Source organism: Chionomys nivalis, chromosome 9 (genome assembly GCF_950005125.1).
Source record: "Chionomys nivalis chromosome 9, mChiNiv1.1, whole genome shotgun sequence".
In the NCBI taxonomy this organism is placed as follows: domain Eukaryota; kingdom Metazoa; phylum Chordata; class Mammalia; order Rodentia; family Cricetidae; genus Chionomys; species Chionomys nivalis.
The window spans coordinates 53788189-53801407 of NC_080094.1; the positions used below are offsets into that span (position 1 = coordinate 53788189).

Sequence of the window (13219 nt, forward strand, 5' to 3'; positions counted from 1 at the left end):
AGCTTAGGTCTTATATAATAAATAGCTTGGCTAAGTCATGAGTGGAAAGTAACTACATTTATATAGTCTTCAACCCCATCGAAGATCTGAGAAGGGAAATAATGTTACCTGAGTAATTAGGAAGTGCAATCAAACAACTTCCAAAACATGCAACAAATCACAGAGACAACTAGCTATCTGGGCAATCACCCAAGGTCACGTTTGCAGCGTTGAATCAACTAACTTTTGCTAAGGCCTAACATAACTGACACACCATTTTCAAAGGCAAGAAACTTGTCAAAACTATCTTACCCTGTCTTGGCAGGATATGACAGTCCTGTTTTTTCCATTCACACTGTATTTCTGTCAGTGGTTGAGGTATGGACATTTCTTTGCCCAAAGGCCAGTTCAGCCAAGAAGAAAGGCTCCAGGTGGAGTGTCTTTGGTGCTCAACATTCTCTCAGGAATAGAGTGGTGTTGCCAGGAGCAATTGTGTCTCACTACCACAAAACTCTGAGTTAGATTAAAGGCCATTTTCTACAGCTCTTTGAAAAGGTTGAAGATTATCTATCTATACTGAGTATAATCTCTATGTATCTAAAGAACCTGATTAGTCTAATTTTAAATGACAAACTTAGAATACTATTGATCTATGTAATTCTCAATACCTATCTAACTTAAAGACTAAGACAATAAACGACTGTGAAACAAATGAGGACAATGACCTCCAAATATAAACAATGTACAAATGTACATTGCATATGGTAAATATATATCAATACATAAATAATATGTAAGTATCTTAATCAGAGGTAGAAATGTACACTGCAATATGGTAAATATATACAATATATATATCAATACAATATATGTCAATACATAAAAAATGTTTTTAAACAGAGGTAGAAACATGCATGCATACAATAGTCAATATAATTTCACTTTGTATCAATATATAAGAATCGATACCAATACATTTGTCTCAAAACAATAACTCACAAGTACCAACAAGTACCAATCTATTATCCCTCTTTTTTTTTTTCAAATGATCCCTGAGCTTATAAAATTCCTTCCCCAACCCTCAACCGTATACCAATTATAATCAACACCTAAATGATGTCCCTAAACCCAAGGGCAAACTTTACTGGGAGAGGGGACGTCGTCCTCTAGAGTTACTTCCAGCTGTCATGGGGGTGACGTTCTTTCTGGGGGATCCTGTGAAAGTAAAATGATGGTTAAATTTCAAGATCAATGTCTTTTAAAATTGCAAATAGTCTCTGAGTATTTTGTGCAGGTCTGGCCAGAATGTTGTATAAGATGAGCACTGTTTCAGCTAACCAAGTTGGAACTGTCTTGTGCAGCTGGTACCCAAAACAGGTCTTGTAGTAGCACTATCAGTATCATGACGTCATATCAACCAGGTGGAGTTGTTGTTATGGGGCCCCATCTTCTTCCTGGAAACTTCAAATGTCACTTCAGGAAAAACTCATCGTTCATTGTGAAAAACTTAAACATTAATCGTATAGACATATATATATATATATATATATATATATATATATATATATATATATATTCAATGAAAGGCATGATAGATATATTCAACGAAAAGTATGATAGATATGAAGAAAAGCAAAGATGTTTTCTAAACTCATATTTCTTTCTGTCCCCTATCATGGCTCTTGACATGAGACAGAAACTCCAGAAACTCTGGGTTTTTCTCTTACCAACAGGCTTGGAATTGGAGAGGGACTGAGCCAGAGTCCAACTTCAAAACCAGCTCTATAAATTTAGAAATATGGTTTAGTATATTTTACTTACACAACCTATTCAGTTTTCTTGATAGTTCCTATTGGGCAGGTATTTTTCCATCTGTCAGTATCCAAACATCCAGGATCCCTTGAATTTTTCAAAGATGAGTGTTTTCCTGTGGAGATAAGAACAGAACCCTGCTCCCATTCTATATGTTTTTCTTACCACCTGTAGGAATATCATCATTGTGGATGAGTTGCCATTTCTCCTTTCCAAGACGTTTCTCCTCTTCAAATCGAACCTTTATTAATTTTGATGGTATCCACAATTTTTCTTCTCCTGTGGAAATAAGAGCAAAACTCCTTCCCCAACGTAGCACATCTCCTGGCTTCCATTGAGAGGTCAGCACATCTTTGAAATAAATTGGTTGATTTAGTTCAGCAGACTTTTCCATTATCCAATGTCTTTCTGCTGCTGTCGTTCCTTTCTCATTTGCGTTAAGAAAATTCAAGGTCAATAAAGCATTATGTAGCCTATTTCTGGGGGTATTTTCGGTCCCTTTCTGTTTGTTCAGCATATCCTTTATAGTACGATTTGATCTTTCTATAACTGCCTGACCTGTGGGATTATGTGGTATACCTGTAATGTGTTTTATATTATAATAAGCAAAAAAGCATTTCATTTTCTTAGATACATATGCTGGACCATTGTCTGTCTTTATTTGTGCAGGTATTCCCATGATGGCCATAACTTCTAATAGATGTGTGATTACTGAATCAGCCTTTTCTGAGCTCAGGGCAGTAGCCCTTTGAAAACCTGAATACGTGTCTATGGTGTGGTGTACATATTTTAATTTACCAAATTCCATAAAGTGGAACACATCCATCTGCCAGATTTCATTTCTCTTAGTACCCTTTGGGTTACTCCCTGCAGGCAATGGTGTTTGATTATAGAAAGAACAAGTAGGACATCTCTTTATAATGTCCTTAGCTTGTTGCCATGTAATGGAAAATTCTTTCTTTAGGCCTTTACTATTGACATGATGCTTCTTATGAAATTCTGAGGCCTGCAACATGCTTCCAATCAATAATTGATCAATCTCAGCGTTGCCTTGTGCTAGAGGACCAGGCAGACCTGTATGGGACCGGATGTGTGTTATGTACATCGGACAAAGCCTGTTCCTGATTATGTCTTGTACCTGGATAAACAATGAAGTCAACTCTGTGTCATCTGGTATAAATTCAGCAGTTTCAATATGCAAGATAACTCTTTCTGCATATTGTGAATCTGTAACTATAGTAAGAGGTTCTTTAAAATCCCTTAGCACCATAAGAATGGCGTATAATTCTGCCTTCTGGACAGAATTATAAGGGCTTTGTTCCACCTTACTCAATTCATCTGACTTATAACCTGCTTTCCCTGATTTATTTGCATCAGTATAGAACGTACGGGCTCCAGTTATTGGAGCATCACGTACAATTCTAGGAAGAATCCAAGAAGTTCTCTTTATGAGGTTAAGTCTACCACTTTTGGGATAGTTGCTATTAATTTCTCCCAAAAAAATTAGCACAAGCTCTTTGCCATGGTTCATTGTCTTCCCATAACTTTTTTATTTCTTCAGTAGTAAAAGGCACTATAATTTCTGCTGGGTCTATACCTGCTAGTTGACGAAGTCTCAGCTTACCTTTTATAATTAATTCAGAGACTTTTTCCACATAAAGTTTTTAATTTTTTACTTGGTTTATTAGGTATAAATATCCACTCTAAAATAATATCTTCCTTCTACATTAGAATCCCTGTAGGAGAAATTCTGGAAGGCAATATGACTAGGATGCAGCTAAGATTTGGGTTCACCCTATCCACATGTGCCTCCTGTAATTTTTCCTCAATCATTGTCAGTTCCTTTTCTGCTTCAGCTGTCAGTTTTCTTGGACTATTCAAATCTTTATCACCATCTAAGGTTTTGTTTAAATGAACTATTAGATCAGGTGTTATCCCAACAGCTGGTCGTAGACTGGAAATGTCTCCTAACAATCTTTGGAAGTTATTAAGAGTCTTTAACCGGCCTCGCCTAATTTGTGCCTTTTGCACTTTAGTTTTCTCTAACCCTATTCTGTAACCTAGGTAATTAATAGAATTTCCTCTTTGAATCTTTTCAGGGGCAATTTGTAATCCCCACCTAGGCAAGACTTTCTTTACTTCTTCAAACATCCTTTCTAAAGTATCTTTATTTGAATCAGATAACAAGATGTCATCCATGTAATAATAAATTATGGACTTGGGGAATTGTTTACGAATTATTTCCAATGGCTTACTTACAAAATATTGGCACAATGTAGGACTATTGAGCATACCCTGTGGGAGGACAGTCCATTGATATCTCCTATTAGGGTGAGAATTATTATAAGTAGGCACTGTGAAGGCAAATTTTTCTCTATCCTTTTCTTGTAATGGTATAGTGAAAAAACAATCTTTCAAATCAATAACTATAAGAGGCCATCCTTTTGGTAATAGAGAAGGCAAAGGAATTCCAGATTGTAGTGGGCCCATAGGTTGAATTACCTTGTTGACAGTTCTTAAATCTGTCACCATTCTCCATTTACCGGATTTCTTTTTTACAACAAACACAGGAGAATTCCAAGGGCTGGTTGATTCTTCAATATGATGAGCATCTAGTTGCTCTTGCACCAGCTGTTCCAATGCCTGTAATTTATCTTCAGCTAGAGGCCACTATTTGATCCATATTGGCTTCTCAGTTAGCCATTTTAAAGGTAGGGCTGTTGGTACCTCTAAAGGTTTGGTATTTGCTGTATGTTCTTGTACAGCCTGAATGGCTGGTGACCTTTTCCCATAGTATCTCATCATATCCTTCCCAGAATTATGAGTTCCTGGAACTACAGGAATGTTAATCTGGGTATTCCATTGCTGTAACAGGTCACAGCCCCATAAATTTATTGCAATATTGGCAATATATGGCCTTAGTCTTCCTATTTGCCCTTCAGGCCCTATGCATTCAACCCATCTTGTACTTTGTTTTACACGAGACAGGGCTCCAATTCCCAGAAACTGAACATCTACCTCTTGAAGAGGCCAATTTGGATGCCAAGATTCTGGAGTAATGATACTTACATCCGCACCTGTGTCTAATAAGCCTTCAATAAAAGTGCCATTTATACAGACTCTTAGCTTTGGTCTTTGATCGTTAATAGACATCTGCCAAAATATACGTTTACTCTGTCCTACTGGTTTTTTTTTTTTTACTCATCCTCCATGCGTAATTCATCATTTAGACCAGTAATATTTTTTACAGCAGAAATTGAAGCTTTTAATTTTCTTGGTGAGGCACGTTCTCCACTGTGACTGGGAATGACTGGGCCACTGTTGGTTTGGGGGCCTGCGAGAGGCCCCTCAAGGAGTTTCCTGACGGTATCGGGTTGCCTTGTCTGTCTGTTGTGGACCTGCATTCGTTGGACCAATGTCAGCCTTTACCGCATCTCCTACACATACCTGAAGGCCGAGGTCTCCTATTTTTGTCATTCCCAGAAGGGATATTATTCCTAGAAATCCTTTGCCTGCAATCCCTTTTCAGATGTCCTAATTTACCACAATTAAAACACCTGGCATTTTGATGTCTCCTCATTGCTTTGGAAATCGCTTCTCCTACCCAAGATTCATCATTATAGCTAAACGTCTCAACATTCATTGTATGCTGAATCCATTCATCCATAGGTGCTGATCTAAACTTTAAAGGCCCAATTATCTTTTTGCATTCTATGTTTGCATTCTCAAAAGCTGGAGATTCAAGAAGTAGTCGTCTAGCTTCTGGGTCTGTTACCCCTATGTCCAGAGCCTTAATTAATCTTTGCAAAAAGTCAATAAAGGGTTCTCTCTGTCCCTGCCTAATTCTGGTATATGATTCAACCCTTTTTGCTGGATCTTGTAGCCTATTCCAAGCATTTAAAGCTGCTTGGTGACATAGACACAGTACTTCATCATCATAAAGAGCTTGGACCTGTGGATCAGCATATTCTCCTGCACCAAGAATTTGATCTTGGGAAACCTCCACACCTTTTGCTCTTCCTTGCTGTTCCATATGTTTGGATTCTTCTCTGAAATAGATTCCAAACATCAAGGAAGGTCCATTATCTAAAACTGCAGACACTAACTGATGGAAATCGTGGGAGGTAGCTCTAGCATTAGAAGCCCAAGTCCTTATCATTTCCTTAACATATGCAGAGTGCAAGCCAAAGGAAACGATAGCTTGCTTAATTTCTTTTAGATCATTCATTGCTATTGGCATCCATCTAGCTTCTCTGACTCCCTTTGAGCCTTTAGAAGTTGACGCTTTGTCAGAATGAATTACAGGGTATGTCGCTAAAACCCTGGGTAAGCCAGTTCTAATAGCTGGTGGTGGCATTGTATCCTGTCCTTGTGCCTTCTTACTCTGTTCACCAGCTCCAATAATTTCTTCAATCATTTCAAGTCTTTTTATTATTATCTCTTTTGAATCCTGAATCTCCTGACCTGCATGAGTTTCTAGTAAAGATTGTATGGTTCTTAGGAGTGCCATATTTTTTCTAAATGATAGAATATTCAAAAGAATACTGAAACCTAGTAACCAGTAAATTAAGTTATCCCCATAGTCATATAAACCTTGCATGATATAACCCATTGTTTTGCTAACCAAAACAGTAAAATTCGTGTTGGAAACGAAAACTGCCATATTACCTATTATCCAGCAGGTGGCGCTGTTGCCAAGTCGCAATGAAAACGGGGTCCTGTTTCAGTGTCCGCCTAGTATTTGTTAAAAACTGGGAAATGCAAGTTGCTCAACAAACTTAATGTAATTAAATCAATTCCGCACACGGAACCATAAACCCAGAATCCAGGATTAGAGAAGAGTAACCCGGAAGCCATGTATGCCTCCACGTGACAGAGTCGTCCCAAGGGGTTGCAGCTTTCGGCAACCGGTAACCGCGTGCTCTGGTTCGCACCGCTTAAGAGCTGCGCTTGCAAGGGAGATTTGAAAACGACTCAGAAAAGAACAAACCACGCGGGCAGAGACTACGCGGGCCTGAGGAGTTTAAATCCACGTAGGGAGGCAAATGATAGGCTGCGTGGGGACTTGAAGTCAATCTTAGGTGTCTAAAGGGAAAATATAAAGAACTGCAACAAGAAAAGCCACTGCATAATGATTTATGTTAAACTGCTGACTCCATGCACAAGGCACAGGCCGCAAGGCACAGGCCGCGGCCGAACTGGCGGCAGGCAGCCGAGCAGGGGAAGGAGGGGTCCTAAAACCAAACGTTGGGTGCCAGATGAAGGCGTAAGTCATAAACAATCCCACACCAGTCTGGAATTATGATTAATAGGGTCGTATTTATTTAAAGGGAAAAAAACTTACAGATCACCATCCCAGACAACAGCCCTCTGCGCAATTAGGAAGAAGTCTAGTCGCCGGAACTGGAGCAGGAAGTAAAGAGAGCGAGGAGGGAAGTAGCCGCTTTTTTAAAGGGAAAGAGACTATGCCCCAATGGACTGGTATCTCAGCGGCTATTGGCTGGAGGAGCGGAAGGACCTCCCGCAACAGGGTTTCCTGCCCTTTGTTAACTCTGATTCAGTCTGTTATCTGCACATATGTCTCTAACAGGGTTTCCTTCCTTTCTCTTGTCCTTCAGAATCAGAGAATGCAGAGTGGTCCTTGTGGAAGGGAAAGCCAGAGGCTGTGCTTATCCAGCCCCTTACTTGGATGAATATGGAGAAACAGACCCTGGGCTAAAGTAAGATTTTCTTTAATGGAAGATTTTAATTAGTTGTCTTACATTTTATTCACTTTCTTAGATGTGTATAGTAATAGTGCTTTAAACATAAAAGCCTGGAACTGGAGTTGCTGGGGTTGTGAGTTCCATCTGGGTGCTGGGAACTGACTAGGTCCTCTGACTGGCCCTGTTGTTTGAGACAGGCCCATTGATTATAGTAGCAGGAACTTTCCTGTCTTCACCTCCTCAGCACTGGATTATGGTCATACGTTATCACACTTAGCTTTTGATGCGGGTGCTGGGCCTTGAACTCAGGTCCTCATGTTTGTACAGCAAGCACTTTACTGACTGAGCTAACTCCCAAACCTTTTTATTATTATTTTAAAATATCATTCAAAATGAATAGATTCACTGCATAGTGCTTGGGATCTGTTGGATCATATAGAGATTTGTTTTTATTGAAACAGCATTTGACCTGTCTTTAAGTTTAAGGGAGAAGATACTGAGTAGTAAAAGTAGTTAACACTGGTCAGGATGGAAGTCACCTTTAATGCCAGTCCACAGGAGGCAAGGGCAGGTGGGTTTCTGTGAATTTAAGGTTAGGTGGACCTGAACAGTGAGTTCCAGTCCAGCCAGGGCTACAAAGTGAGAGCCTATCTCAAAAGCAAAGCCAACAGCAGCAACATCAAAGTAGTTAATAATCGAGGGGAATGCCAAGTTGTTCTAGAAAAGTAGAAAAATAGGGAATTTTTAAATTAATGATAAACGGTGTAAAACTTGACACGAACACTTGGTATTCCAGGGGCTGAGATTCCTTCTCCCTCCATCACAGCACTCAACAGACCTCAGGCTTTTGGATTAGCAGGCACAGTGTTGCAAACTGTGTCATCCTAGACTAGAACTGTAGTTACTTAAATATTTGTTAAGGCAGGTATAATGACACACACCTGGGTATAGTCCCAGCTACTTGGGAATGTAAAGCTGAAAGGTCGTTGGAGTAAAACAGTTCCAACCCAGCCTGTACACCATAACAAGACTCCTCTTCCCCAAGTGAAAAAATAAGCAAAGAAGAAATTGTTCGTTAAGCATTAGTAAGATGAATCATAGGGATAGTTATAAAACAAAATAGTTCTGAGCAGCTTTTTTAAATTTAAGGGCTTCTTGTTCCTAATCTCCTATGCAAGACCATAAATTGAAACTGGGTAAATTTTGAGGACAGAGAGAAAGCTATTAGAATCACCAGACAAGACTAGAGCTATTTCAAATTAGACACCTTCAAAGACACTAAGTAAATTGTTTTAATGAGGTCTCATTGTGTTCATCATATACGTGACCTAATTTTCTAAATAGTCAAGGACTAATTTCTGCTTCCTTAACTAAGTGATGTGCCCAGTTCTTAGATCAGTGGCGAAGCCCTGTCCTGGTGCCTACAACTGCAGGAGTATCTTGGGCGTATATATGACTTAAGACTATAGAGATATCATGGTTATTTGATTCAAGCTTTGACTTTTTTTTTTTTCCTGAAGGAGGGGAAACCCACTTCACTTATCTCGGGAGCGGTATCGGAAGCTGCATCTGGTCTGGCAACAGCACTGCATTATTGAAGAGATTGCTCGGAGCCAGGAGACTAATCAGATGCTATTTGGATTCAACTGGCAGTTACTTTGAGCTCCAACTCTGCCTCAAGACAATCATGAGTGACATCGATAATAAAGACTGATTTAAAATTCCAGAGAACTTTCTGTGGACGGGAAAGTATTGGAGGGTCTTTTGATCCATGTCCAGATTCACATACATTAATAAAATATTCCTTAATGGGATATTGCTTTCAGTTAGTAAACATAAGCTTCAAGGGAAAAACAGGACATAGATTAAAAACAGACATAGTTTTGTGTTCTAGAACACTAAAGAAATGCTTGTTCACCCAAGTGTCTATTGCTGCAGATATTTCCAGAAAACTCATTCCCTTTCATAACTGTCCTATTTCATTTCTTATCATCCACCTGGTAAATGAAATCACATCAAGCATTTGTGGATGTTTTCACATCTGGCTGACTTCTCTGCACTTTCGTACTTGGCATTTTCCTGAGTGTGATTCAGCTTGCATTAGATCTCTACAAGATGCTGGTCACCTGTGCTGGTCTAAAGAGGAACTGCAGAACTATGCAGTATCTTTCAACTGAAAAAGGTTTTAAAAATGTAAACAATTTTCTTATTTAAGGAAATATCCTTACTATACCACCCACGGCTGGAACCAGAAGCAGATCTAAGTCTCTCTGAACTGTGAGTGGTGCGAGTCTGGAAAGCATCCTTCCAGGTAGACCTCGAGAAGAGTCAGGATGATGTGCTCACTGTGCATTCCGTATACAGAAGCCTCTTGTCCTCACCTGACTCTAGACAGCTCGGTGGAGTCACAGGTGGTCCATTCCGCTTTCCAAAAGCAGGTTTCTGCAGCGAGATCATGAGCGCTCACGTGAGTGGCCCCATCCTATTTGACTCTCAGAAAACTTTTGGTGTTCTGAAGCAAACTCTGTGCAGGATAAGAATCAGAAATGCCCTGTAAAGGGTCATTTAAGCTGAAATTCGAGCAGCCATATTTAAGCCAGTTCTGCGGCCTTCTATGGCTTCTAAGAAACAGATCTTAGATTTGATGCCTGTCTATGTGAAACCTTTTCATAAACTATGGTTTATGACTGATAAAAATAGCCAAAAAAAAAAGGCCTTGTAATCAATCAGGCCTGTGTCCTATTATAACCTGCTATAGTTGAGCCATCTCGCTTATAACTGATACAGCTCTCAAGTCTGTGCATAACTTCTTGGTTCTTGGTTTTAACCTTTTATATCAAGAAGTTGTGAATTAACTGCAGAGAGAAGAGCAGCTGATAACTTGTTTTAGCTTCTGTGATACTGGATAATGTTAGCAGTTGCAAGGTGTATTTGAAGATATATTTTCTTTTGCCCTTGGTTGCTGCTGCCATGTATGTGTGCAAGTGTATTTCTACCACCTCTGTTGAGTGAAGGCAAGAAAATGAAAAGGAAATTTTGCTGAGTGATGAGTGATATGCATTTGGGGCTAGATTTATTGCCCATTTTATGGAAAAGTGTGTTTTGCAGTAAGAAATTGGTATAAGCAGGCACCAGAATCACAATCATGATTTCCCACTTAGATAATTACTAGTCAGATGAGATCAGGAACTAGATACAACTATAATGTACAGTTCACAGCAATTTATGGGAGACGAAGATCAGAAAATTCAGTATTTCGCTTGTGTGATTTGCCAGTATGATTAAGTAGTTTGAACATTACCCTTTGTTTTTTATATAACTTTTTGAAGGGGTGGTTTAGTTCTGAAATCTGGACCAGAGCAGGCAGCAGAAGATGCTCATCTCTGCCTTTGTTTTCTGGCCCCCATTTGGCAAGGATAAAGATTTATTTTTAGCCTTCTTAGATTCAATTTGTAAACCGCGGAGCTAAGCTATCAAGCTGCGGAGAACTAGCAGGCACTGGCCAGACGACCTTTACTGCCAAAGAACCTAATTTATTACTGAGTTCTGCACTGGAGATGAACATATGCCACAGTGCTGCCCAGCCCAAGGGATTTCTAATGATAATATCACGACAAATGAGTTAAGCCTGCTTATCAAGTTTACATAAGCAACCAAGTCACTTTATTTAGTGTAATATATGAAAGAATTGGTTCAGTAGGATGGCTCTGACTCTGAGTTTCTAATATTGGTGAGGGGCTGGCAAGAATTTTAATGATACAGTAAAGAAAAACATATATCTGTATAATTAATTAATTTATTATGTTAGTGTATGGGCTGTGGGTTCACCTTTTAGTGGTCATTTGTCATTTCATAACAACTATGCATTTTAGTTCACTGTGATGATGATCTCTATTTAGTGACTGCAACATGTTTATACCACTGATTCAAATTCCATTCATGATGAAGTTAAACAAATGATGCATATATTGATATCTTTTATTGCAAAAATGTAAATTAAAAACTTGTATAATGTTCTTGTGCTTTTTGAAATAAAATACCTTATATGTGTATATTTAAAAAAGGGACTTCTCATGTTTGGGGATTTGGGTTTGAAGTATAAAAATCTTACCTAGAAAGGAGCTCTAGTTAAAAGTATGTCAACTCAGCATGTTTGCTTGTTTGTTTGTTTTAGACAGAGTCACTGTGTCTCAAGCTGGGCTCAAACTTACAATGTAGCCTTGAATTCCTGATCCTCTTGCCTCCACCTCCCAAGTACTGGAATTATATAGGCATATGCCACCATATCAAGGTTAAATTTTTTTCAAGGCACAGATTTTTAGGGTTAATGGGTCTTCAAACTTTTTGACTGTATATTTCATCATCACCACATACAGATTTATACATGATTTTGTTTTGCTTTTTTTTGAGACAGTTTCTCTATAGAGCCCGTCCTGCCTCTGCTTCCCAAGTGCTACCCCTGCCTGGCCACAATAATCATTTTCATGTAGTATTCCTTGCATATGTTAAGCACATTTTATAGTATAGCACAAAAAACAGAGGTCATCAGTTTACCCCATTTATAATCACACTCTCCAAGGCATAAAATAGATTCTCAAAGCTGCAAGAGAAAAGAAACAAGCAGGAGAGTGTCTCGGTTTACACCAAGCTTCTGAGCAGAAATCTTGCAAACAAAGAGAAAGTGGCATAAGATGTATCCTGTATTGGCAGAAAAAACAATCAATCAAGAATACGATACCTAGTAAAACTATCCTTCAGGACTGAAAGAGAAAAAGACATTTCCAAATAAGAACTAAGAGAATATATCTCTACCAGAGCTGTCCTACAAGAAATGCTAAAGGGCACTCATGGGACAGAAAACTTTAGGGATAAGAGTATGGCTCAGGTACACATCTTGCCTTGTATGTTCAAACCCTAGATTTGGCTGATTCCTAGCATCAAAAAAGGAAAAAACTATTAACTCACAGGCAAGAGTGACTGTACAGGTAAATTCAGAATGTTCTAATTGTATGAAACATAAGATTTTAAAAAAATCTACAAGCCGAGGATAGTGGGTGGTTCGTGCCTGGCAGCCCCAGCTACTCAGGAGTCAGAGGCAGGAGGATTACTTGACCCTAGAGGTTTGGGGACCAGCCATATTTCTGAAAAGAATAAGTATTAAGAAATAATGTGCCGGGCGGTGGTGGCGCACGCCTTTAATCCCAGCACTCGGGAGGCAGAGGCAGGTGGATCTCTGTGAGTTCGAGGCCAGCCTGGTCTACAAGAGCTAGTTCCAGGACAGGAACTAAAAAGCTACGGAGAAACCCTGTCTCGACTTGACTCTTGAGGGGTTCGCAGGTGTCCAGGAATATGTCCCCAGCTGGTACCTTGGGCAACTAAGGAGAGGGAACCTGAAATGACCCTATCCTATACTGATGAATATCTTGCATATCACCTTAGAACCTTCATCTGGCGATGGATCGAGGTAGAGACAGAGTCTCAATTTGGAGCAACGGTCTGAGCTCTTAAGGTCCAAATGAGGAGCAGAAGGAGGGAGAACATGAGCAAAAAATCAGGACCACGAGGGATGCACCCACCCACTGTGACAGTGGAACTGATTTATTGGGAGCCCACCAAGGCCAGCTGGTCTGGGACTGAATAAGCATGGGTTGATTCCGGACTCTCTGAGCATGGCGGTCAATGAAGACTGATGAGAAGCCAAGGACAATGGCACTAGGTTTCGA

At 39.5% G+C, this 13219-nt stretch overlaps 1 protein-coding gene across 1 annotated transcript in view; it reads left to right on the forward strand.

Moving 5' to 3' along the window:
* The window catches only part of Ubr1 (ubiquitin protein ligase E3 component n-recognin 1), a 136890-nt gene extending 125339 nt beyond the window's left edge, over positions 1-11551 (forward strand). Inside the window, exons 46-47 of the mRNA XM_057780438.1 lie at positions 7410-7511; positions 9017-11551. Of these exons, the coding sequence (XP_057636421.1) occupies positions 7410-7511; positions 9017-9158 (244 nt within the window). The 3' untranslated portion in view covers positions 9159-11551. The remainder of the gene's footprint in view (positions 1-7409; positions 7512-9016) is intronic.
* The last annotated feature ends 1668 nt before the right edge of the window (positions 11552-13219 follow it).